Consider the following 27,822-nt stretch of genomic DNA (forward strand, 5'->3'; position numbering starts at 1 on the left):
AGATTTGACAGTGTTCAGTATTTCATTTTTATTCATTTCACTTGATTAGGACCTTAAAAAGGTTGACACGCTGTTGAGTTTGAATACAGGACCAAAGTAAAAGATGTCGTCACTGACCTCCATCACGTTGTTTTGTTTGCAGCATTTGTGCAGGTTCATACCCAATCATTCTTCATCACAACTGTGCTAAAAGTGCTAAAAATTAAAAATCTACTGTGGCAAACGTTTTCCCGAGTTTGGAAAAACGCTTCCCTGAGAATGAACTCATTAACAACTGTCCGTCCAGACCTTTCACACAAGCCGGAGACAGATGGGGTCGAGGCAGCGACGGATGAAAAGAAAGAGACAAATAAGTTCATTTAAAGATGTTTTTGGCGTCTACACTGTGCTAACCTCAATCCAGCTCTTTGGGATCTGCATAAATTGAGGGCTTGGGGAGTTGTGGCAGTATCCTTGGTATTATGCATATTAGTTTAAGGCTGTCATTTAGAATCAGCAAGGGTGTCCATCCCGCTGCGGCTTGGAGCTGCTAATTATTGGATCAGAGATAAAGTGCTTTTTAGCGCTCGCTCGCTTTGCCTCGGCCTCTACGCTTTGAAACATAGGAGTGACAAAAACACACACACACACACACACACACACAGAGAAAAGAAAGAAAAGCTGCCCAACCAATTTTAGGTTCAGAGAAAGCCACTGGGTCAGGAATCGATCATGTGGAAAACCTTTGTCTGGTCGGGGTGATTTGGTCTTAAGACCAGATTTGTCACATCTGCCTGGCTTTCTCTCTGCTGCCGAAAGGGAGCGGAATAACAGGATGCGAGCAGACTCGCTGGGAGGGAGACGGAAGGGACGGAGATAGATGGAAGGCAAAAGATCCAGTGAACATAAGGACGATTGAAAGAGGGAATATAGACTTGCATATGTGCCACACATCAAGAAAAGTTAATCCTGTTAACGGCAGATGGACAGGTGACAGTTTGGTGAATCAATATATCTCTACATTTCTCACATGTTTCCATGACAAAGACACCACAGGAGTGTCTTTGTCATGGAGTCTTTTTAAGGTATAGCATCTCATTAAGTTGCTGCTGAGTCCTGTTCTGCGCCACAAAGATGCAGGAGGAGACAACACATGTAGTCCACATGCGGCCGAGCTGACGTCCTCGCCTCCACCCACAGTGGAAAAAAAAGGAGAACTGTTTTCAGATGTCTTATTTAGAAAAACACAGCGAGGACAACGCGTCTGATTTATTAAGAATATACATGAAGAAAACCTGCATTTTCATTTGGAGATTTTTCTGACACATGATGGAAAGAGAAAACAAAAAAAAATCTGACTTATTATCAACACACAGTGCTCAACACACACACACACACACACACACACCAGTGCCTTTTGTGCCGAGGCCTCTGAACAAACACTCCCTCTTGAGGCCTGAACAACACTGACACAATGACCATGGCAAGGTTAGGGTGGACCTTTTTAGGATTAGTCTGTGAGTACATCCTCTCGAGTCAGTGTTTAGCAGTTTGAAAAGACTTGACATATACTGAACTGGAGCAGACAGGAAGGGGAGAGAGGGTTTGTCTTACCATTTCCTCAGATGTACGCCGTTTTCATTCTCTGGCCTGTACCTGCAGAAAACGGCATCTTTTTTTAAAAAAGGATTTGAGGCTTTTGAACGGTATAGAACGTCACCATCACTTTTGGCCTACACAGTGTACAGACCAAGATATAAACTGACATTTCTCCTCCTAAGACCTAATTGTCAATGGATTACACTTGCAGTGCTGAGAGGAAGCTCAGCTAAACAAGGTCAGCAGAAAGACATAGTGTAGTGCAGCAAGCAAGCAAAGGATGCAAAGACTAGGATTGGTACGCAGTCATATACAATGGACAGACTAATCCCAAAGTAGGTGTAATATGAGGAGACGGGGATGAGACGGAGCCAAAAGACACACAGACGGACAAATCTGCCTGCACAGAACCAAGACGGTCTGCTGAAGCCAAAACAAGGACGGTAGGTGACATTAGTCTGGTGAGTGACTACCTCTACTCGTCAATGCCATAGACTGTACATAAAGTACACAAGTACCACAGGGGACCACTCGGTTTCAAGGGACGTTTACTTGATTTATAGCATCAGTTAATGGTCGTCCTCAATAGCACACTACTTTTATGTACAGTCTTCTATACTCTAAACCTAGAGAGTTGTTTTATTATATTATATGTGTATATATATATACATACATATATACATATCTCTTTTTACAGGAATGTCAAATAAGTTTACTGCTAAAATGACAATTGTAACTCACAACAAAAGAACAAAGAAAGAAAGAAAGAAAGAAGGCAAGAATGAACAAACTGTTGCTTACCTGTGGCCGTCTCCTGCATCTTCTCCCTCTTCCGCTTCTTCTTCTTCCCCTAAAAATATACAGAGGAACGCATAAAGTGTGGCTCCAGCACTCACGCTCACTAGACCACTCTGATATCCTGCTGCTGACTGCCATGTTCACTCATCCCCTGCTGGGCACCCAACCAGCATCCCTCGGACTCCGGACTCCACTGCAAACTGCCACGCTGAGAGGGACGGATCAACCACGAGGCCAATTTGACTCAAGTGCACTCGGCCCCCGTCTCCACTGCCATTAAATGACTTCCTGTCATTTCTGGGCCTTATTTCTCTGAGTCGTGACCATGCCGGGGCTGGAGAGTGGCTGCTTGCTCTGCTCTTGTGACCACTCTGCGTCAGATTTACATACTCCTTTTTATTAACATGAAGTGCAATTAAAAATGCTCACAATAATTGGGCTATAGCTCAATGACTGAAGAGTGCCACTCTTTTTCCAGCCAGGTGGTAGGAGTGTTTAAGGATTTATAGCTTATTCTAAATCCCCAGGGGGGAGACTATAGGTATAGATAGCAGCGGAGAGTAGCTCTAGTCAAATATGAGCACCACTTTGGTTTCCTGCTGCAAAGTCTGCTAATCCACTTATTCATGAGCTAATCTGCCTTCTACTGCTGCGGCAGACAGGGAAGAAGAGAGACTAAGTGAGAGTGGGTGAGAGAAAGGATGAGAGAGGGGGTACACGGGGAAAAACTATCAATGCTACATGCTCTCACTGCCAGTGCCTTGCCTATTTTGGTTGCTTCCATGCCTGATATGCTGCCTGTACACAGCAAGACTTTATTTGTGGGAGGGGTCACAGGAGAGCACTCACAGGGACACAAAATGTTTGTCATTTCCTTTTATCGTTACAGTACGTCAAGTAGAAAGTCCCTCCTCTGCTTTTTTTCTCTCCGTTACCCATCGAATACGTTTGCACTAACAAAGCTGCAAATGAAATGGGAACTGGGTTAACTGTCACTGTAGCTGACGCTGTGCAGCAGAGCTTCCCCTCAGCGAGGCGTTTCTTTGCAGCGGAGCGGCGGAGACAGAAGGAGGAGGGATGCTGTCGGCGTCCGAGGGGAGGCAGATAAACACCACAAAGCACTTTGGTGGTGGAGTGAATGTGAGTGCCGGAGCCACACTTTTAATAAAGGCTGGTGCTCTCTCACAGATTCATACACACCACACACACACACACACACACACACACACACACACGGGGACGGATTTTTGACACCTTCCAAACACATACATGAACACACACACACACACACACACAAACAGAGTGCATCTTTAATGCAGCTGAACCTCCTACATTAACACACATAATGCTGCTGCTGCTGCTGCTGCTGCTGCTGCTTCTTTATGCTGTATGTACGATCCTGCCTCCACAGCTCAGTCTAACATCTAAAGCTCCACAACGATGCAGAACATCAAAGACAAGCGCAGCCATTACCAGGCAATTTTCACTCACTGTGGCCAATAATAACGCCCGTGATGCTACAATCCATTTGAGTGTGGATGGTAATAAGAGGGTGAATCGCAGTGTTATGAATTACAAATTAGGCTGAAACAAAGGGTCCACAAATGGACCCTATTAGCATGGAGCGGACTAGTGTCAATTAAGTGTGTGTGTGATGATTGTGTTCCATTTTAAGAACACGTCATGCGACGCTGACATTAACAAACAATAACAACCAACAAACACACGCAGGCGCACCTCTGTCAGTCTGTTCTGTTGATACTTACATAGTTGTCTCGAGCGGACCAGCCTGGGTAGAGCTGCATGTGGAGCTGCCGTTCCTTGCGGGCTAACTCATAATACTTAGCTTGCTCTTCCCGAGATAAAGCATGCCACTGTTTCAGTCCAAGAAAGATTAGGGGGGGAAAAAATAGCATACAGTCAATCGTTGGCATGCAGTTGCACGTTTCCTGCGCAAAGAGAAGTGTGCTGGTGTTTCGCTAAAAGAAGAAAATCTGTTTCAACTTCCAAACGTTTGTTGTAGAAAAAAACTGGGGGATAAAAGCGAGACAAAGAAGAAGGGAAAACATGATGAAGAGATTAACATGCAAAAGAGTCGGAGGGAGAGAAGAGAAGGGGGAAAAAAACTTTTGATTTCATATCAAAACACTGGTTCCAATTTAGCAGCGCTTTTTATTCAAACTATGTCAGCAAGCAATTACCCTGTGCAGGCCACAAACTAGGCTTTGCTGTGGCTGGCTGCCTCGACCGCTGGGCCTATTCGTTAAGGCTTTTTAACATGGCTCTGTGGTTCCACTCTTTCCCCAATCCTCAAAAGGAACAAATTTTGTCATTTCAAACTGTGCCATTATCCAGGCATATTTTATTAAAGCCAATTTGATTAAATGTCAGTTAGATAGTCAGTTTGTAGCCGTGCCGCTAAGAGGCAAGTAATTGGCTCGGGGGATCGTTAAGATACTTCTCATGACTAGTTCTTAAAATACTGTATGATAATAGAGAGAGGAACCTTCAACCTTTGTGATCTCTTAAACTACGAGGAGTTCTGGAACTTTAAAGCCTCGGCTTGAACTGTGATCTACTGACCATTCAACCCAATCGATAAAAGAGCAGATTTAGAGCAGAAAGGGAGAAGGAGCTTGTTGTGAGAAGAGAGAAGAGCATCTATGTGACCTACCCTTCGTCCCAGGATCTGATTGATGGCGGCGCTCTCCTTCAGCGTGCACTCTGCGACCACGTTTGCACGCATCTCTTTCATGTAGAGCATGAAGGCGTTTAGTGGCTTCTTGATGTGCGGTCTTTTGGGCTCCTGCTCCTTTCTCTGGTCATGTTGAGATTTCCTGTAGTAACAAAATAAAAGAAAACAACAGGGATGCAAGTAAAGCACAGGTAGGAATGGAATGGGGTGGAATGAACCTTTATTTTTATCAGGATGTCAGACTGACATTAAAATTACAATCATAGTCAAAACAACCAGAACAAATTAAAAAGGAAAAGGGATGAGGCGGCAATAATTAGTCAGCGTTTATCTGTTAATTGAAGCACCTGCAACTCGTTACTCTATGAGTTTAGTCTGAAGATGATGAATACGAGGTTAGAGAAAGAGCGGTGGAACAGAGGGAAACTGTGACGGCTGCGATGGCAACAAGAGCAACAAGGGACTGGTTGCTGTCAGCCAACGGTGAGACGCGTGACTGGGGGAGCCACGCGATGGGCCCATTTCTTTAATCATGTGCAGCCCGACGACGTGCAGAGCCATTACTTCACCAGTAATGGCAAACAAACGTTTTCAGTTTACTGCAGATTAACCGCTTTCGACCAAATGTTCAAATACACACACACACTTAAAAAACGAACCCGCCCTCTAACAACCGCTCTCATACTCGTGCAGTGTTGGTATGAGTTGGCCATGAATAATGGAAGCATCAGATCCCCACTGCACACACTGTGGATGTGAATTCAGTTCATCCGAGCACTAATCTAGGACCTGTATCTGTGGCTGGCAGAGTGTGTTGTGATCCCTGAGGCCAAATGAAGCATAGGCCTGTTATCAGTGGAGCACGGGCCCTCGCTGCTTATCTGCTCACATCAAGGGAACAAGAACAAGGCTCTGACAGAGGGTTTGTTCAGCAATGGCCTGCCGCTGCCGCGGTGGTGGCAAAATTCCTGGAAGTATGTCGTCTAAGAACACTGCTGATTGAGGGCTGAAGGGTGAAGTAGTGGCTTGCAATTAAAAAAAAACAAAGTGAGTGAAAGAGAGTTTGATGAAAGCCATTTCTGTGCCTGTGGGACTCACATGTGCATGATGTCTGTGTCATGCGTTGGCTCTTGTTTGACCTGTGGGTTGACGATGGCCGGGTGGGGAATCCCTGTGGCGTGGGGACCTGGAGGGCCTGGGACCATGTGGTGTGAGAACCTGCAAAGATTACAGCAGAGGACATGCCCTTTAATTAAGCAGGCAGGTCTCCTGAAGGTCACTCCAGTGACAAAAAAATATCTTTAAGAAATATTTCCAGTGCCTCAAACTTAGAAAGACATTTATGAGAGGACAGTGGGAATGAAGTTCTAGTAGATCTAGATCCTTTGGCACTCATTTCCACCATGTTCATGCAATTTTAGTGGAATAATCTTGGGTTAAGCCAAAAGAAAATGACCAAAAACAACATAGTCGGTTATTCTTTTTACAAGGTTTAATAATTCATACACTTATTTAAGGTTAACTTCCAGCACTTTTTCACAGTTTCTCAGCGCCTCATGGCTGCAGAAAACAAAGTGAAAAAATGTTTCGTAATAGTATCGTAGTAATAGTATAAGCATCAGAAAGAATACAGAAGTTTTATGTTTCAAAATATGTCAATGTGTTTACACTTTAGGCTCCCTAACTTATTTTGTTTCTTCCTCTAATAAGCAAATTATTGAGTCAGCTCACTGTTTGCTGTGAAAGAAATAAAGGCTCTTTATCCAAAATACAAGCACTTTTTAAACCTTCAAAGGCAACACTCAAATTCAAGCATTTTTAAGGATTTCAAGCACCCGTGTGAATCCTGATTAGAAGTCGGAAAAAAATCGATGTTTGAGAAACTTCCTAGATGGAAAACGGGCTAGAATATATTTGAAGTAATAATATTGTTGGAGGTATAAGCAACAGAGCAGGAGGAGACCGCCTGGGCTTCAACTGTTGCCTGATGCTGCATCTTACATCTGGCCTCATTCAGTGTTATTACCCCTGAAGCCCTGTCTTTGCAAACATCACACTGACAGCAAAAAAGATAGTGAAGAAAAATAAAGAGAGACAGAAGGTAAAATATGCTGACAAACGGAAAAAAACAAAAAATAACAGCACAGGAAATGGAGGTAAAAGACACACACACACACACACACACACACACAAAAAAAGCCCTTCATAACATGGAGTGAGGCTCAGAGAGTGAAGTGCCTCCAAAAACCTTTGATGGGGGTTAAGCAGCCATATGGTTATTCAGGGGCACGTATGCGGTGATGTGTTTGACATGTGTGCTGGGCAAAAAAGACGAGCAGTGTGGATGAAGCTGCAGCGGCGCAGCAGGAACAGCCAGAGGCAGAACCTCCCTGTGATGGCTGCGGCTGCTGCTGCTGCGACTGCTGCTGCTGCTGCTGCTGCTGCTGCTGGCTAACTTGCCTCCATTCAGTGCACAAAGCAACTACAGTGTCAGTGTGTATCTGATGTGAAGACAGCAGAGTAATTGCTCCCCGTTTACATGAATCAACTGTGCGTGGTTTTGCCGTGTCTGTCTGATACCAGTTCCACAGGTAAAAAAAAACAACAACAACAACAACCCTGTTAAATCCTGGATTTAAACAGGTTTTCTTTTTTTTCTTTTTTCCTCAGAGTCAAATGACTCTGCAATGCACAAAGGTTTTTATCAGCTTCAGCTTTAATGAGACCCAGGCTGAAGCCAACACCGAAAGTAGCAATATAGTGAATAGCCACCAGGGGGTGACTCCGCTGGTTGCAAAAAAAAAGTCAGCCACAATTAAAGTCTATGGGAATATGACCATACCTCTCACTTCATTTATAACATCAGTAAATATTTCCATTATAGGTTTATGGTATCAATCGCTAGTTTCAGGTCGTCCTCTGTGATTGACAGCTGGTATCGCTCCATAGCAGCGTGGTACAGTAACACCATGAGAGTTCAGGTTCTAATGGGTGACGTCACGAAAAAGATACCAAACGTAACGACTGTAACGTGATCAATGAGCTCTACTGTGATGTTTTTGTTGTTGTTTTCTTCTCACACTCACACACACACACACACACACCATGGGAAAGACCAACCACTGGCAGTGGACATGGTGTTAATCACCTTTTTTTAGTGAGTTCACCTCAGTTTAAAAAACATATAACCCCGTACATACCGACTAACTTTAATGTGGAAGAGGCTTGAGACTCACCATCCCAGCGGTGGTGTGATCTGTCCGACTCCTCCAGGAGATAAGGAGTAGAAGTTGGTCATGTCTGGTCCAGGGTGATGCCTTGGCATTCCTGAAACACAATAATGGCACACAACGGTTAGGCTTCTCTACATCCACACAACTGCATTTTCATTTGAATCTGAATTATTATTATAATCCTAAATAACAAATGCATATCACGTAAGTACACTGTTTCACAAACTATTACTTATGTTAAACACCAATTGTGAAAAAGTAAGTACAAGTATTTTCTGTTATGAGATGAAGCAAAACTGAAAGAGAAACGATGCTTTTTCTCCACAGCTGATGAGTTATTGAGTCATAGATGATAAGAACCATTCAGGAAGTGAATGCAGGTAAAGTGCATCATTGTTTCCCTTGGCGCACATCCTGAATAAAACGCAACCTTGGGAGTTTTCAAGCTAAACTGGAGCTGTTTTTAAGGCTTTACATGCAGATCAGCCTGAGAAGCATCAGTACTGTACTGACAATAATGCATTTGAAGACCTGGATTCAAATACTTCAGGTCTAAGACTTGTCAAAGGGCTTGAACGTGGATCTTGACCTCACATTATCATCCACAGAGAGGGATGATATTTTCTCTACTTAGCTAGTTTCCTTCCAGTGTGGTTTAGTGTCCTTGAGCTGGTTAATTAAAGCTTTGTCTTTGTGCTGAGGCTGCGACTCTCCCTGTAGACGTGGGACTGACATTGTGGAACAGTCCGTGGATCTTCAGGACTAAGCTCCTCCATCTCCAGCTCATGTCACAGGGTCTCTTCAAGAGAATTTGACTATGTGCTTTTCTGTTTTGCAGTAACACCTATTCAATATTCATTTGAGAGCCATTTGTGGTCCAAATGGTTTGTAGAATGAGAAATTCTGTTCATAGACAAGTGGAGCATACCTACTGTACATGCACAAACACACACGCACAAAGAAAAGAGGGCAAATGCCTCTAGATTAGCACCATCTTCTAATCCCTGCTGGAACCAGCCTTTTCTCCCTGCCTCTGTCCTTTCTTTTTTCTTTCTCTCCAAGCTGTGGTCTGAAGGGGCCTCCCTACTCTGAGAGGCAAGGCGAGCAGGGGGCTTATATCTCCAAAGCCAGTGTTGCAGTGCTGGAATCACAGCGCGCACAGCACTACCCCCTGCCCACTAATCCACCACCGAACACTCCTTAGGGCCCTCCTGAGGGCAGAAGGGAAGGAGACAAGGGGTGAGGCGGCAAGGGAGGAGGAGAGAGACCCAGCGTGTTAACCTTGTCACTCATACCCCTAAGGTGCCTAATTACTCACTCCCCCCATTCACACGTTCCTGTTGACACCCGACAGCTCTTCACACGCGCGTTTCCTCTCAAAACAAACAACGCCGACATGATTTTCATTGTTAAATGTGGAAGTCATTTGTATTTAAATGAGTCTGCCTGTTTTAAACAATGTAAAGGTTAAAAAGTACGACGTTCCAAAGCCCCCCGTGTTGAACTTACGTCCTGCATTGCAGCCCCGTGCTCATAATGAAAAAATCCATGATTGTTTTTCATAATTAAGGAGCAGATCAAAGTCTGAGCCCACTAAGGAAGGGAGAGCATCGTTTGGTCGATATGATAGCGAGAGAGAAAAAGGGAGAGGGATTGACAGCAAGAAAGAGAATAAAGAAGGATTCATTTCAGGCATTTTTGGCTTAGCTTTGCTGGTGTACACATATAAATATGCCTAGGGAAATCATTTGCAGCTAATTCTGCAACTGCATGACTTGGACGCAGATTTCTGTTGGGCTATAAGTGCAAAGATCAAATATAGTAAGTAAAAGACCTCGAGGGGCTCCATCTGCTGTACACTGTTTGCCTGAAACTTGGTGGATCTCTGTGGATTAGCAAAAGAAGCACAACAAAATAAAATGGAAATCTTTCTTTTATGAATTGTACACTAGGGCTGTCACTTTTTTTTAATCCAAAATTTGGATACCCCGTTCGAATTTGAGGGAGAACATTCAAACGGTAACCTAAAAAACCTGTTCAATTTCAGAGTGAACTGCCTAGAAATGCATCAGACTGTCTGAGTTACAGCAGTTTTTTATGCCTTCTTTTGACAACAAGCTGAAAAGCAGCTTGTGGAAGTTTTTCGTACATAAAAACTGAACTCTTCTGTCAAATATGAATACAGTGAACAGCTAGTGGGGGGAGGTGTTCAGATTCATTCCTATGAGTAAAGTCACAACAGGTTGCTACATCTACACCCTAGATGCCAAAGAAACAAACACATCTGCGGATCCGGCCATCAGGTTCACCTGCGTCTGGCACAGACAATTTTACATGTCATTTTACATGTCATTTTACATGTCATTTAGCAGACGCTTTTATCCAAATATCCAAATTTTATCCATGTAAAATTTGTTCAAACTTCCAATGACCCTTCAACCTTACGTGACTAATAGTAAGAGAGTAAATCAGTACAAATGTCACCTTTGTGAGTGCCAGTGAGGGATGGGGAATTTTCAAATACCTAAGAAGAAGAACAAGCCTGTCATGTAAAATTTGTTCAAACTTCCATTTTTGACCCATGCTACTGAATACATGTACTTATCTCTCTACGTATAAATATCTATAAAAAGACTAGGAGCAAAAAAAACTTCAATTTTTGGAAAAAGTAACAGCCCTGTATTGTATTACTTGACAACGAGTTTCTAAAATCAAGTGAATGTATGCGTGCATACCATAGTTTCCTGCTTCCAGTAGAAAAAAACATTAAATGAAGTGTGTTTGGTGCATGATTCCTGAGGCATAATATGTGGAGCACAATTTCTTTAAATATCCCACTGCCTTCATATCACTTCACTTTGTGCTCAGTTCTGTTTTGTTATTTATAGACGGTCCCTCAGAACCTCGCTGCCTCCTCCTCATCATCTTCTTCATCATCATCATCGCCTACATTCTGTCTCGATTCCTCTCCTTCTTTTCAACTGTCAGCAGCCACGGGAGAAGAAAGTCTTGAGAAGAGATAAAGGTGTGGGACAAAACTATGGAGGGCCCCGTGTCTGTTCGCCTTCACAAGAAGCTGCCAAAGTCTCCAGCCGCGCCGTGCTGAGCAGCTCCTCTGCAGCTCCTCTGCAGCTCCTCAGCAGCTCCTCTGCAGCTCCTCTGCAGCTCCTCTGCAGCTGTCAGAGCTGCAGCTTGTTGTTGTTACGTAGAAGCAGAGAGTGCAGAGGGAGAGGGCAGCTTCAAATGACTTCCTGATTAGAGCGGACAGCAGGGATGACTTTTTTTGTTTTAAATGTGTCAATTGATTCCTGACAGGGTTGGTATGTAAAAAAAAACAAAACCCATAAACAACAACAAACTGGTTATTATTATTATTACAATAAAATCACATTTTATTTCTGACTACTTGGCCCAGTTTAAATCTGGTGGTACTGTTCATCTCAGTAAAGTAATACAGCACATTAGACAATTAACAACTGCTTTACTTTAGAGCTGCAACTAACGTTTATTTTCATAATCCATTAATCTGTCGATTATTTTCTCGATTAATCGGTTGGTCCATAAAATATCAGAAAACCTTAAAAAATGTTGATCGGTGTTCGTCAGACGTGGAAATGATGATGTTCTCAAATGTCTTGTTTTGTCCACAAACCAAAATGATTAACTTTTAATGATTTCTTTGTTATCCAGAGCAAAGAAATTAAGAAAATATTCACATTTAAGAAGCTTAAACTATCAGAAATCTTGTTTTAATCATGAAAAAAGCTTTAAACGGATTAATCGATTATCAAAATAGTTGTCGATTAATTTAGTAATTGATTAATAATCGCTTAATTGTTTCAGCTCTACTTTACTTTTTTCCTTCAGTGAAGATGCCAATTAAATTGTTAAAGATATTCACATACGTTGTTAGTATGGGATGGAAGAAGGAAAAACTACATAGTGGAAACACTGATCATATAGTTACTACACGGAGCTGGTGTCACATGTGAACTGAACAATCCACATTAAATAATCTTTAATCAAATTCAGTTTGATCATCTTCAGCTGTATTTATTCAATCATGGTGAAAGGGGCTCACGCAGCTCACCACGGTACAGTTTAGACTAGTAAACTCGCTTTAATGACAATATCTACATTGATAGAGTGCCATTAATCCAGAGCAATACAGTGCAACCCACCAATACTTTCAATGAAGAAGAAGAAGAAAGTGACACGGAACAGGACATCCATGATTTCATGGTGTTCTGCCTTGAAATCCTTATTTGTCCTAATGCACAGTACATTTAAATACAGTGTGTTGTGTTTTAAGATGAATCTCCGAGACAGTGGTTATTCTGGTATTCTTCACAACTTTTAACAGTTGAAACAGAAATAACCGCACAGCATACCAAACTGGACTGATCTGTGCCGCTTGGTGAAAACGGGGTTTAAGGTTTTATTCCCACCCCCAAATCTTCAGCCTCATTGATGGCGTAGAAAACCAGAGTGCTGATGACACTGCGTCAGCCGGCCTTGCATGTTCCCACGCCGCACACCTGACATGCAATCATCACAGCAGTCAACAGAAACGAGCCGCACTCCCCGATGATGTCGTAAAAACTATTTGTGCCAAATTATTTTCAGCAGGGACGGCACTCGGCAGACCGAGTAGATTTTCCTTCTCTTACTTACAACAAGCGGCTCAGATGTGACAGAACATCTTGTTCTACTACGACTTATAAACCAACCGGACAACAACAATCATTTATTTTACCATCACAGCAAACTGAATGATGTTTTGTGTAGAGCTGCAACTAACAATTCCTTTCATAATCGTTTAATCCGATCGATTATTTTCTCGATTAATCGTTTGGTCCAAGAGAATCTTAAAAAATGTTGATCGGTGTTCGTTAAACCTGGAAATGATGATGTTCTCAAATGTCTTGTTTTGTCCACAAACCAAAATGACTCACTTTTCATGATTTCTTTGTTATCCAGAGCAAAGAAATGAAGAAAATACTCACATTTAAGATTGAATGAAAGTTGTTGATTAATTGAGTAATCGATTCAGCTCTAGTTGTGTGTCATGTTTTTGTTCCTACCTTGTTTGTTGCTCGTGTCCTGGGGATGAAGGCCAGAATGAGATCCTGGAGCAAAGTGCTCGTCGCTGTACGTGATCAGCGGGGTGAGTGGGTGAACTGCATGGGACGGCTGCACCACGGGGACTTTGTTGGACTGTGGAGAAAAAAACCAAACCAAGGATGTTTAAAAACAGTAGAAAACAGTCATGTTTATACTTCAGCTGCATTATTCCATGCATAACATGGCTCCGTCCCCGGTCACATGATGTGGGGGCTGGTATGGTACACGGCGCCGGTGCTCTTCACCGACATTCTACTCATATGTCGGTGAAGCTTATCAATATTAATATTTTTCTCGGGTGACATGTGTCCAAACTTTGTTTAGCTTGGGTCGACAGAGTAAAAAACAAACAAACACCATTCCCTCAAGGAAAGATAAAAAAAAAAACATGTGAGAAAGGTGCATGAGCATGTTTGAGACGGCTAAAGAGGAAGATGCATGCAGAGCTGGAGTGCATAGTAGCGAGAAAGCAATAGAGCTAAGAGGAGAGTGAGAGAGAGAGAGAGAGAGAGAGAGAGGGAAAAAAAGACTCTCAGGGTAGAGTTAGAGAAGAGGTCTTAGGCGGGAGATCAAAGGCAGTCATTAGCTGGTGAATAAGGGGAGTTCATTACAGAGCAAGAGCCGGGGGAAGGAAAGATGAGGGATGGAGGAGGAGGAGGAGAAGAAGAAGAAGGGGGGTTGGCTTTGGAGAGAGAGAGAGGGCGCGAGAGAGACAGATGTCTGCAGTGGTACTTAATGCAGGAGTAGTCACCGACAGTGGTCCAGCCACGAGCCCTCCATACCTCGCTGACTCAGAGAGACCGGCCCTCCTGACAACTAAAATAGGCCGAGCCAGGCCCCAACTCCAACCCCCAGCCAACGGAGCTTACATGCTTCAGCAGCACTGAACACATGGTAATGCTTAGCCATGCTACATCTACTATTTACAATCTGAGCCCAGAGCTGAGCTGGAGTCAAAATATCACCTCCACAGGACACATGGCAGATAACCGCAGAGACACCGGTTCACCGGCGGGTGAAGCGTGTCTTACACCAAGTCACTTTGACTTCATGGAGATGTTAATCAAACGCTCCCACAGGAAGGTCACGTGATTAATAACGCCGTTAAAGATATACATCTCATTTCTAAACGTGAGGAGACAATGTTTCTTTATTAGCTCTCACTTCATTGTCCCAGCAGACATTCCTACGGTGCTAACCCGTCCACTCGTCCACCACACACACAAAATGCCCTGGACACAGGGATGGCTGGAATGTCGGAGTTTTCCCGGACCACTCGCAGACTGGCACAACTCTCAAATTAAGATCCTCCCTCCCTCCCTCCCTCCACCTTCTGGGAATGTCCTCACCAGGAACACAAAGAGCAGAATGTCGGCAGTGTTTCCAAAAACAAGCCGTGTCCACAACCACATGAAGCATCATCCACACTCCTAATCAGGCTGAGAATTCCATCTCCAGTTTCATGTTTGTCTCAAAGTCCATCGCCTGTTACCGTCCACGCCGCAAACACGCTCTGTTTCTCAGGAACAAAAGACAAATCCTGCCTGAGAACTAATTAAGCCATGATGCAGCAGCTTTTCACACTAGTCCAGGTGAGTTCTTTTTTTGACCCCAGCTAGCAAGAGTCAAAGGTGATGGGATAATCTGTGGGTGTGGGAGTGTCAGCTTCATCCTCATTAGTCAAGGCTGCTAACCCTAAAGGAGGACTAAGCAGGGCCGGGGCACAGGGACGTGCCTACACCAGGGGCTAAATGATAGCATTCTCACCCATATTATTTTACGCCTCTCCACTGCCATTTGTTATCCTTTGAGAATGAGATAAGAACCCGGGGGATTATCATTTCAGATGAAAGTCTTCTCCAAAGGACCAGAAAGAAACCAAGTTGAAACAAATGTTATTCTTTTGTGCTCATTTGCAACAAAAATAACAGTGATGTGAAAGAATTAAAGGTTATTGACTCCTCAGCACCTAATGAAGCTTGTCCTTTCAAATCTTTTTTTCCACCAAAACAAAAAAGGAAGAAACCAATAAAGACGTATGGCTATTTTGGTGCATATTTACAAACATTGCATGCTGTAACTAACCATGGTTTACCCGAGGAAGACGACAACAACAATTATCTGTAATTTAGCGTTCATTCAACCTTTAATCCCACACGTTATACATAGAATTTGAATGTGAAAAGTGTATTAGGGTTCAGTAAAAACCTAAGTACAGGTATAGGACAAAAAACACAGCTACACTCCGTTGACCACAGCCATGAGGGACTTTGTTATGTCATCACTGTCCTGATTTTAAAAGCCCTTGGTAGCAGCAGAAGTGCAGCCATATTGGAGGTCCCCTTCACAATACAGGAGAAATAATAGGCTTAGGAACTTTCTATTCATATTTTTCAGGGGGAGTGAAAGAGGAGAGGCAGCAGAGATTGAAAAGAGAACGTTCCATTTGGAATTCCATAACCAGGCTTGGCCAGTCCTTTGAAATAACCCCTCAGATGTGGTTTTAAGAGAAATTCATTGTGTGGAACCGGAGATGGCAGGGAGCCCTCCATGGAGGAGACGTACAGTGTGTTTCAGTACGGGGGAAGCCAGTGACTTGGCGCGCCGTCTCAAACTGGGGGTGGGGAAGAGAAATAGGACATTTGGTTTGTTTTGTTTTTGTGAGGACGGACGGACGGACCTCTGACGGCACACCAGCGTCTCTACGCTTGTATTATGTCAGATTCCACTATCATCCTGCAACGGTTGCAAAGAAGGAGCGTGTGTTTCAATATGTTGTAGTTGTATGGAACTACCCCCCAGCACGGCTTTTGTACTCCACTCAATTATACCACTTCTACAGAGTGGAGTGGAAAAAAGGGAAAGCGGGAATACACATTTTATAATAATCACTTCCCACTTCTGTAATTTATATGCAATGAGGACTCTCTCCGCCTGCAGCTACAACCAAGTGTGCAGAAAAACCACCATGTGAGGTGTGTCAAAAACAGCTGGGGAGACGGCGGCAGCTATGGATTCCCATGCAAATGCCCTTCTCACCCCAAAACCTAACCTCACCCACTCTGAGGATTTTCTGCACGAGAGGAAAAGGTTGCACCAAAAAACAGGAGAATTGAAAGAATCCAAGACAGAGGGCAAATAGTATCATCAATGGTTTGCTTCACATTTCAATAGAATGACGCGATTCCTACTTGAGGAAATCTTTTAAAATAGCAGTGAATCACGGGCCGAGAGCACACACCCTTTTACAATTGTTGAAATACCTTTGACTACCGTTTCCACTGAAAATAAGGCTCATAAAGACAAAGACTACTGGCAGAGCGCCTCTGTAAATACAGAGAGTTTGAGCATGAGGCTGGGGTGTGTCCACTGGTGAAATCCTACAGTCATCCTTAGACCAGGTGTTCACACTCAGGTGCATTTGTGTGCGAGTTGTTCAACCTTCTCCCAACAAACGTGAGCAAACATTTACAACACAGGACAGAGAAAAGGGACTGAATCTCACTCCCCTCCCCACCCTCGCTCTACCAAAACCAGTGGAGACCAACCTGAGGAAGCTTAAATAAATAACCAATTACCACTCACAGAGAGGTTGAACCCCACCAGCTTTGAGCAGAGTGCTAAAAATGGAATGTTTTATTGGCAGGACGGCCCCTCGGCCAGGGGGCTTAATGTAACGAAACCCAATTAATGGAGAAGAAAGCCAGGCCGGCAGCAAGCGGAGGAGCGCCACGCGCCCGGGGTAATGAGACGAACAAGTGAAGCCAACCACAGGGACACACGCGGAGGAGGCTATGGATAACAGCGAAAGCTTGCCCTGGAGAAAAACTTACATCTGTCACACCCCAAATCCAAAAGAATACCCCCCCCAACACACACACACACATTAGGGTGATGACGTGTTGAGGTCAGATGAATAAAATTGTGAATTATTGACATAGCTTCATTCAGCATACATCGTATACCGTAAATACAGTATTGTGGTTTTAGTGGTGACACAAACTTATTGTGCAAGAACAATCTCCCTCTGAACACCACGATGACACACACAGACACACACACACTAACCATATTATTAACACAAGCCACTGTATCAACACATATACAAACTACATGCATATAAAGTGCAGTCATGGTGCATGGTGAAGGGTTACACGACTGCAAAAACCTCTTAATTAAAGGTATTTAACACATACATGCCACGTATGAACAGAAAGGACATATTAACAGTATTAACTTTTTCCACCACCAACAAGCACAATTGACGAGGAGGATTACCCATCATCCTTCAGTTGGCATGAAGAGCGTGCGCTCCGAGCAAACCAATCGCGCGAGCTCTCACACTTGCATTCGCAACGTGCAAAGAGGATAATTTGTGTGAAATATGCCTACCCAGATGAAAAGACTTTATCCGCTTTTTAAAGTCATTTTTTTCCTGCGTCACAGTGCTATTAAAAAAACCTACGGAAGAGCAACAGATCATTAGAAATGAACCAGTTGTTATTTTCCTCTCCTGTTGAGCTACTGAAAAAAGAACATGGCTGCTTTAAAAACCTTTGTACTAAATGATTTATGACCAAATTATTGTTTTGACCAAAGAAAATAAAAGAAAACGCTTTTGTTTGAAGGTTGGTCAGCAGGTCAGGGATCACATGAGAAGACCAAAAAGCAGCAGTGTGTTAAGCACATACTTTGACATCAGGAGCTCTTAACCCCACGTCCAATCATTCCTAATGAAGACACTGATCATCCACTTGTGTCCCTCTGTCTGCCTGCAATAACCTCTCATCCTAAACTATCATATCTGTCACTGATGACACCATCAGTTCTGAGTGGATGTCTTCTACTCCACTGTTGGGTTTGCAAAGTGTGCATGAGTGCATGTGTGTGTGTGTGTGTGTGTGTGTGGCAGTGTGTTGGGGGTGGGGCCTCTGCTCTGGCAGCGCCCTGGGCGAACTGCTGGATGTTCACCTTGCAGCAGGGCACGGGGCTCATTATCACAGCAGGACCTGGTCACATCAAAGGACTGAGGAAAGGGCAAACATTCTGCTGAAGTGCCACTGTCAGCAGGCCTGTGAGCGCACACGCACGCACACACACACACACACACACACACAAAAGCCAGACTGCACACACACGAGCACCCACGAGGCATCTTCCCCTCCACGAAGAGCATGGCTGCTCGCTGTAGCATCATGGATCAGTGGAGACAATGATACGTGTGTAAGTAATAGTAACACCTCGGATGACACGAGTCTTACGGCGCTTTTCCATCATTCACTTCTAGCACGACTTGGCTCGGCTCTACTCAGTTTAGTACCAGGCCTTTACTTTCCATTACAGCATCTCTTTGATGTGCGCAGAGTCGTCACTGAACGCCTCACGCTCACGATCGCCGGCTTTCGGCAGTGCTGTCGCTAAATACACCAGACTCTAGAGCTGAAACAATTAATCGATGAATCGATTATTAAATGAATCGACAACTATATTGATAATCAATTAATTGGTTTGAAGCTTTTTTCATCATTAAAACAAGATTTCCGATAGTTTAAGCTTCTTAAATGTGAATGTTTTCTTAATTTCTTTGCTCTGGATAACAAAGAAATCATTAAAAGTGAATCATTTTGGTTTGTGGACAAAACAAGACATTTGAGAACATCATCATTTCCAGGTTTGACGAACACCGATCAACATTTTTTAAGATTTTCTGATATTTCATGGACCAAACGATTAATCGAGAACATAATCAACAGATTAGTCGATTATGAAAATAATCATTAGTTGCAGCTCTACCAGGCTGTTAAACACTGAGATTTTAGAAACTTCCTTGCTAAATGGGTTTGATTCTTGTGTCAGATGCTGCGCACATGACTCTTCCAGTGACAACACTCTCTGACCAATCAGTGGCCGGCAGTCTGTTGACGTCACATTTTAGTATCGGCTCAGCTCGCTTGGAACCTCACCAGAGCAGGTACTAAACCAGTACCAGGTACTAAACGAGTACCAGGTACTAAACGAGTACCAGGTACTACCACTGATGGAAAAGCAAAAGAAAAACTAAGCCAAGTCATGCTAGAACTATAGCTGCAACTAACGATTATTTTCATAATCGATTAATCGTTTGGTCGATAAAATGTCAGAAAACCTTAAAAATGTTTGTCAAACTTGGATATGATGACGTTCTCAAATGTCTTGTTTTGTCCACAAACCAAAATGATTCACTTTTAATGATTTCTTTGTTATCCAGAGCAAAGAAATGAAGAAAATATTCACATTTAAGAAGCTTAACAATCGGAAATCTTGTTTTAATCGTGAAAAAAGCTTCAAACCGATTATCAAAATAGTTGTCGATTAATTTAGTAATCGATTCATAATTTCAGCTCTAGCTAGAACTGTATCAGAAAAAGCATCATCACAGAACTAGTAACAGAATAAGTGGCTGATGTACAGAGTTTATCTCACCTACATTAGCCACTGTGTTACCATTCACTCTTCATCAGCTACATTTCTAATGTGTGAACTCAGCCTTTAAAACTGACCACAAGCAAAAAAAAAAAAAGGTTTACAGCTAAGTTTCTGCTCCCGCATCACTTGACATTGCTCTCAAGCAGCTATTTATGGCAACCCTGCTACTGCTTTCACACACTGCATGATTTTTCAATAGAAGCCAGCTCCAGTCTGCTGAGTAGCTGCGTTCATGCCAGGCAGCACGGTGGTGCCAGCATCCACACGAGGGCCCTGAGAGATGTACACAAATAAAAATGCAGCACAGGCTAAGTTTGTGTGGCTAGTGCACTGAAGCCTTAGCCCCCCCAAACAATATCAGAGACAGAAAGAACGAGGGTGAGAAAATGCAGCGCAGAATGGGGAGCTGATGGAGTTGCAGGACCAGGAGCTTCATGGATCCGTCGTACAAGAGGGGATTTGCCTGCTTCACCTAGATAGTGTCACCCCCCCAGCTCTCGCTCAGGTATTCTGGGTATGAATGGCTGTCAGTTTGGATTTGGGAGCTGAGCGTTGAGTGGGGGAAATAGAGTCTAGTGGGGGTCTTTGTGCATATCTACCTGTGGAGATGAGAGCTACAGACAATACACTACTCACTAAGCTCCATGCAGCTAGCTCCAAAGCAACACTGAGTGCACGGTGTAGCTACAGAAAGGAAGGGGTAAATGTTAGCACTGCAAACTAGCCAGGCGGCGGCAGCAGCAGCAGCAGCAGCAGAGGCAGCAGCAGCAGAGGCAGCAGCAGCAGAGGCAGCAGCAGAGGCAGCTTTTCAATGGCACACATGAGGAAAACATAGATGGGGAGGTGGTTTGAATGAGAGCGGCTTCTGCCTGAGCTGCAGACAGTACTGACCTAGTTTCCCTTCACACAGTAGCGCACTCACCTACATAGCTCATAAGAATAGAGCGAATAACAATATCGACAGCGTGAGCATGTGCCATTGATGACATAATGTTACATAACATTTCTAAAAGATAGTGTTTAGTATTGAGCTCATGTCATTTTGGCAAAACTGCGAGTGAGGAGAAGCCATTTTTGCCCCAAGTCGTTTCACACCTGTATCCTGTCCTTTATCCCAACCTTTGACCCTATGGTCACATGATCAGTGCTCAGCTCACCTCACTTGAGATTGCAATGTCTTCTACAGGATGCACACATATTTTCCTCTTCACGATCTTTTAACCTTCTTAGACATTTGCACTTGTGTTGTGTCACTGCTCTGATTCTACATATAATCAGTACACACAATACAATATAACATTAATGACGGCGAAACACACTGCAAACCATTCGGCTCATTCACATTATGGACCGTGCAACAATACCAGCAGCCCACTGTTTGGGTGTGATTCCACGTTTTAAGGGATTAACTGGTAAAGACTACCAACAACTGCCTTTCAGCCTGGAATTAGTCATTAATCAAACCCCACATTTAGGGTTTCTTCTTAGCCAGTCGCACACGCCCCTGCTAAGACCTGAATGGAAAGCACAAAGCTATTCAAATCTGATCCCCTCTGAACAAATGCCTTTTCTCCATGGCCACAGAAGCAGGGAGCACTTGAAGAACCTCTCCAAGGATCTGAACGGTCACGTGAAAACTCCACCCAATCAATTAGCTTTGTGGCAGGGTTTCATGGGTTTTAATACACACAAAACAATGTCCATGTACAACATGGCAACGGACGTCTGCTTATCCCTCGACACCTCTAAAGAAATGCTAATAGTGAATTTCAGGGACACAAAAGAAACTCCTTAGGTTCAGGGCAACATTATAGGGCACACTCCTGCACCTGAGGCCACATAATAAACACACAGACACACGTTAGCTGTGTGTTTACATAATTTTATCTTAAATGTTGGATTTAAATATTTAATATACTTTGAGTGTCAGTTTAGAAAACTGAAACAATTTGTTGATGAACTACAAACTACTGAAATACTCGTAATATATTTTCAGCAAAATTTAAATATGCTCCAAAAAATGGGTCTATTTCGTGTTATTTTTTCATAATAAATAATGGATAACCAACAAATAGATTTTTTTTATAAATATATAATATAAACCTGTATTACCAGGTTTATATAATAAGTTTCATTGACGGTACAATATGAGTCACGTATCTCTGTGTCTCATGGTTTAAATGACAAATTCTAAGGTTACTACGATGATCCACAGACATAAAAGTGGTCTGAGGATTTTTGAGAATTCAGGTCTGAACTCATTGGAAAAAAACAAGTGAAAAAAAAATGAAAGTTAAGAAGTAGAAGTCAGAACAAATTTGACTTAACTGTTGCTTCAGCGAAGAGGAGTGTCAGTGTTTTTAATTGGGAGAACAGATGTTTAAAAATAAAGCAGATTTTAAGGTTGAGGCAGCCTTGATGAGCACTTTCATATAAAATGATCAGTGTGCAGTGGGGGTGGACTGATTTGATGCTGATGCATTGTTTGATGACGGGCAGCTCAAAGTCGAGGATGCCTCTGTGATGTCTCTCCATTGGAGGACATGAAAAGCGTCACCTGGCCCTTGAGCTAAGGGTTATGACTGCTGGTGGATTTAAGGGCTCCTGCCGAGCCGGACGGTGGCTCCATTGAAGCCACATAATCCATTCAGCGTGACCTTTATATTTTTAGAGTGAGCTCCACTTCTCTGCCTGCCTCGTCAAAACTATAGCAGACGCCAAGGTGCTGATGAACGACGTATACTGCCGTGGCAGGCCGGCGTATGTGGTTTATTTCATGTGCATCACGGAAAAGAACTGCAAGCAAACCGTCCAATGATCAAAAGAAACCTGGAGCACAGGGCGAGCTCATCAGACGAGCAAACACGTTCTTGCTAGATATCTTTGTGGGTTTCATCATCCTGTATCAAGTGACTGCTGAGGAAAAAACAAAGCCTTGTTCTCATCCCTGTGACATCAGAGCGCACAGAGGGAATCATATATTTCCACTTAACTAGTGCAATAATGTGATTCTTCTGCAATCTAAATTATCATCCACTTAAATACTCTAGACGCATTAGGCACAAGCATCAAACTGCTACCACAACCTAGATTTGACTAAACTGGAAGCAAACATCAGTGGGATAAATCTCGTCAGAACGTCACATAAACACAAAAAGCACACGAGTGTGAACAGTTACATTGTTAAGACACTGAAACAGTCGCACGGATCAGAAGAACTGCAGCAGCAGGGAAAGAGCAGCATTCAGCTCTGCTGTTTTCCTTTGTGACTCGGGGCCACTGAGCTTTACTCCAGCCATAGTAAATTGGGCGCCTGGGGCAGGAGCCTTGGCCGGGCTTGCATTTCGGAGCCGACTGTGGAGGGGCATGAGGGACAGAGATATGGCACGAGAGGGGGACAACACGGCGGATGGTGGGGGAGGACTGGGAGCACAGTGGAGGTGACGTTACGCACATGTTTGAACACAAAAGGCAGCGGGCTCGTTAGTACACCGACTGCTAAGCTTCGTGGCATTCAGCACTTTTCAGTCTCTCTGTTCTCTCCATCCATTTCGTCATAAATATGGCTACATCTGCAAGTGTAATCACTCCATTGTACTCCGATTTTGTGCTCTGCTGGACAGCAGCATGGCAGTCTGCTTTTCACCACCTCTCCCTCAAGCCCCTCAAGTGCCCTCGTCTGTCCTGGCTACTCCTCTGCTGGTGAGGCCGGTGTGTCTCACAGATTACCGAGCTCCGGTCGCTCAGGTAACGAGAGTCACTAATCTGGCTGGGGTTGAATTACGCATAATTGCCTCGGCACCATGATTGATTTCAGCCCTGGAAAGGAAAAGACGACGGCGGCTCCCCCACCAAAAAAAAAAAAAAAAAAACACCCCCAACCTCACTCCCTGCCTCTCTCCAGCACTCACGAGCAGCAGCCAAGACTCTCCATCTAGTAGGAGGCAAGAGGCTTTGAAGAGATCAAAGCCAAGGCCGGGAGCAGTTGCGCGCCCTGGGAATACGGGAGAGAGGCTTTCTGCTCCTCAGCCCTATTTTCTAGCGTCATGTCGGATTGCAGCTGTATTGCATTTCGCCAGTTTTCTTAATGCTCTCGGTTTTGACTTTGACATCAGTGATCCCCCCTCGGTTTCTTCAAAAACAAGAGGGGGAGGAGGAGGAGGAGGGGAAAAAAAGAAAGTAAGGGAGGAAGAAAAGAGAGAGAGAGAGAGAGGGAAGGAAAGAAAAGAGGGGGAGTAAAGAGATCTACAGACTGATTTTTATTTTCACAACTCCATAATTGGCCAGTTCAAAGGAGAGGAGGGGAGAATGTAGCATTTGTTTTCAATTCTGCCGCCGATATGAAAGGAGCGACTGACTTTTATGGGTTTCCCAAAAATTAAAGACAGGCAGCGTTTTTCACAGTCAAAGAACAGGGTGTTTTTTATTGCCCAGACCACACAAAATGAACTGATAGCAAAGCCCTCCTCTTTTGTCCTCCCACACAAAATACAACAGTGTCGTGTAGCGCTGACATACACGCACATGCGAGTCTGCGTCTGATAGCCACTTAGCGTACGTGCTGGAAACGGCTCGGCAAAGGGAAAGTGGTTTGATGTGCGGAGGGAAAACACAAGAGGAAGCATGAAGAAAGAAAGAGTGTGAGCTATATCCATCTATTCATTTAACAGCTTGGCTAATAAAGCCTGGTGGCGAGAAGGCACCCTTTGTACTGTAACTATGCAGGCCTTATACCAACCTCCTACACTGGGGACCATTAATATTTCAGCGCTGTCAGATCCACATTGCATGTGAGCCTCTTTAGCACTCCCACCCACAGCAGAAAGAAATAATGAGCTTCTGAAAAAATATGAAACAGCAAGGAGAAGGAGGGAGGGCAAGCGCAAACCAGAGACTGACCAACTTCATACAACAGAGCTGCTATTGATCATAGCTCCATTTCTTAGCTGGACAAAGTGAGGGCTGTTTGAGCCTCTCTGAAGTCTGGATACAGCCGGCAGGATTTGCACCCATGTTTCACTCCTGTGGTCCTATTGTTCCCCGTGCTGCAGTTTACTAGCTGGAACACTGCTCATTTTTATATAGACCTACAAGCTGTCAGGGCGAAGTCAATAAAGCTATTCATATTTTATACTCAATTTACAGCTTTATCAGCAAACAGTGAGGCACTGTGATCGAGCTTCATGGAACTCGAGTTAAGCTTCACAAATCATGGCTTTACATCCAGACTGGCTCAGTTAAGTTAAGTTAAACTTGCGATTTAACAGCAAAGTAAACAAAGCTTTAAGGTGTGTTCAGAAATATGAATTGAGCTTCGCTCATTTGGCACAGTGGCCATAAACTCCACCGCAACATCATTGTAGAGAGTCATCCACAGTCTTTTCTAATTATGCATCGTCATAATAACGGTGAGCGTGACAACAGCTCCACAACAAATCGACAAAAACACTCCACTCATGCACACACCACGCCCCTCTAGTCTACATGTCTGAACCACCCTTACAGGAAGTCCACACCCAGGCCATTCAAACGGATTTGGGCATAAGGGACAACCTTGGCGAGGCTTTCCGCTGACCCCTGTAGATCAGCAGCAGGCTGTGAGTGAAGAGTGAAGCCCTCTGAGCAGGTGCTGTGGGCCTGAGCGACAGTCTCTTCATGGAAGCCTGACTGGCTGGCTCCAGGCAGCACTGCTTGATTGGTTAAGCTTCATCCAACTCAGTGGGTGGATGGGGAGCGGAGTGTCATCATCTATGAGTGCTGTGCTTTGAGCAGTTACATGCCCCAAAATTTGGATTTTAACTTCCTCCGTAGCTTAATTGTATCAAACAGTAGAATACAAAACTTTTGGTTTCTTTCTGACTGCTTGAGCTGCATGACATGGTGAAAAAATTTAATATTGTGACTATTTTTGACGGATGTGATTGAGATTTGATTCATTGATACATATGTATGTATGTATGTACGTATGTATATATATATATATATATATATATATATATACACATATATACACACATATATACACATATTCATACATATATACATATATATACACACACATATACACACACACACACTTTTGTGTGTGTGTGTATAAAATTATTTATAAACAAAAACATTTTCTTATCCCATAAGTGATGTTTGGGCCAGTGAAATCCTGCAGCACTGCACAATTCCATCATGATGCTATTAAGTCACATGTTTAATCTGAACTGAATAACTTAATTGTCTTTCGATTTGAATATTGCACTTTGTCAGATTGCGATTCTGACTATTTAGTGATTAATTGTGCAGCTTTACTGCTGACTTGTTATATTGACACTGCACTTTGTTTTTCTGTTTTTTTTGTCAGTCTCTATTTATTTAAAGCAACCAGTTCCCATGTATAGCAGATCTAGACCATAGCAGATGTGAATACATTGATGGATCCAGGTATATTTTTGCCTACTTTTCTTTAACATGGCCAACAATAGTGTGTTGGCCTTGGTGACAATATGCGCCAGTTATTGCGTTCAAAAAGGCAAATATCTTTTTACAGAATCAGTCAGCGTGCACATACACTACCAGGAAAACTAAATCAGTTTTGGTTACACAAGCACGCATATCTCTTTGTCCTGGTTGAGAATCACACTGCTCGGCTCCATTAGAAAAGATGAAACGCACAGATAAGGTGATTGCAACCACATGGCATCATTAGCACCGTGCATATGGACTAAACGTGTCAACCGGCATTACCAGACGGTGGAGGACAAGAAGAAACCTTGGCGTTAATGGTGCTGTTTATGAAAACAGTGAGACCCAGCGGCACTACAAAGAGCCAGAGACGCTGAGTGTTTCTTCTGTGTGAGGTCTCCGGTGATGTCCTTCATGTGTACACACATTCACAGCAGATGACATCAATGTCAGTGCGACTCTTTGATATGAACGCTGCCCGACTAAAGGAAAAACAATTCATTCGGTGAACAAGACACAGAACACGCAAGTATACGTCTACATTTTTACAATATTCACGCTGACTGAAGCGTACTAGAGACGTCTGACAGAAAATCAAACGTGCTGACAGTGTGATGATCATATGGTGCCCAGCTGCTTAGAGGCAAAATGTAATGTTCCAAGTGTAGTAAACTTCATAAAAGCATATCCACCCTGCTGTAAGACTACACGAGCGGCCATCTAGAACATTATGTGTACAGAAGGAAGGCTGTTGGTAAATGTAGTGTTCTCTTTAACAGGGATATTCCACGGTGGTGCTGGGGGCATGAGCTCAGGACACACATGGCACTGAGGGACACCAGAGCGGTCCTACCAAATCCCGTTAGGTAAGCCTGGGTTAGTGATTCCACGCTGCGAGACACTGGCTAGCAGATCCGTCACGTTCCCACTACATCAAAGAGAAGTGCAGCACTACGCCACCACCCCCAACACACACACACACACACACACACACACACAAACCCTCTTCCTTACTGTGAGGATCTGCAACCAAGGATCCAATGGGAAAAGAAGAGTGCACAGCGAAGGAGAGGGAGCTCTTTAAACTCCCCCCACAACAGCAGCAGCTAATTCTAGTTAAAAAAGGCAAAGATACAATCCATTTTTCTCTGTTCAAGCTGTTAGTTCAGACTGAAGAGCACCAACAAATCTTCACAGGTAAAAATAAAACAATATTCATGCTCTGTCTGTCTGCAAAACATCAACATTTCAGTCGCTGTGTTTTTATCTCGTCAACGAGGCATTTATGAATTTATTCAAAGGGTAGTTCAGGGGCTGTAAAACTGGAGATTTGTTTTAAATGTAAGGGTTCGAAAAACAAGAGTGTGAATTAATTTCAGGTCGTTTAAAAATATCCGTCTCCTGCGTGACGATCTTTATTTAGAAACTGTCATTTCCAAATCCCGGGGGCTAAGGGATGGGATCACGTGTCGGGAG

General features: G+C 43.5%; 1 protein-coding gene across 8 annotated transcripts in view; it reads right to left on the reverse strand.

Moving 5' to 3' along the window:
• lef1 (lymphoid enhancer-binding factor 1) overlaps positions 1-27,822 on the reverse strand; it is a 42,387-nt gene that overhangs the window by 7,591 nt on the left and 6,974 nt on the right. Inside the window, exons 4-10 of one of the 8 annotated variants that reach the window (XM_044028040.1) lie at positions 13,389-13,521; positions 8,308-8,398; positions 6,170-6,289; positions 5,051-5,213; positions 4,143-4,250; positions 2,380-2,422; positions 1,594-1,635 (exon numbers count right to left, since the gene is read on the reverse strand). In XM_044028040.1, coding sequence (XP_043883975.1) covers positions 1,601-1,635; positions 2,380-2,422; positions 4,143-4,250; positions 5,051-5,213; positions 6,170-6,289; positions 8,308-8,398; positions 13,389-13,521 — 693 coding nt within the window. In that variant the 3' untranslated portion in view covers positions 1,594-1,600. Of the gene's footprint in view, positions 1-1,593; positions 1,636-2,379; positions 2,429-4,142; positions 4,251-5,050; positions 5,223-6,169; positions 6,290-8,307; positions 8,399-13,388; positions 13,522-27,822 lie in introns of all 8 variants that reach the window. The other 7 variants (XM_044028038.1, XM_044028039.1, XM_044028037.1 and 4 more) reach the window with 7 other exon arrangements.

The sequence above is a fragment of the Solea senegalensis genome, linkage group LG6 (assembly GCF_019176455.1).
Source record: "Solea senegalensis isolate Sse05_10M linkage group LG6, IFAPA_SoseM_1, whole genome shotgun sequence".
Taxonomy (NCBI): domain Eukaryota; kingdom Metazoa; phylum Chordata; class Actinopteri; order Pleuronectiformes; family Soleidae; genus Solea; species Solea senegalensis.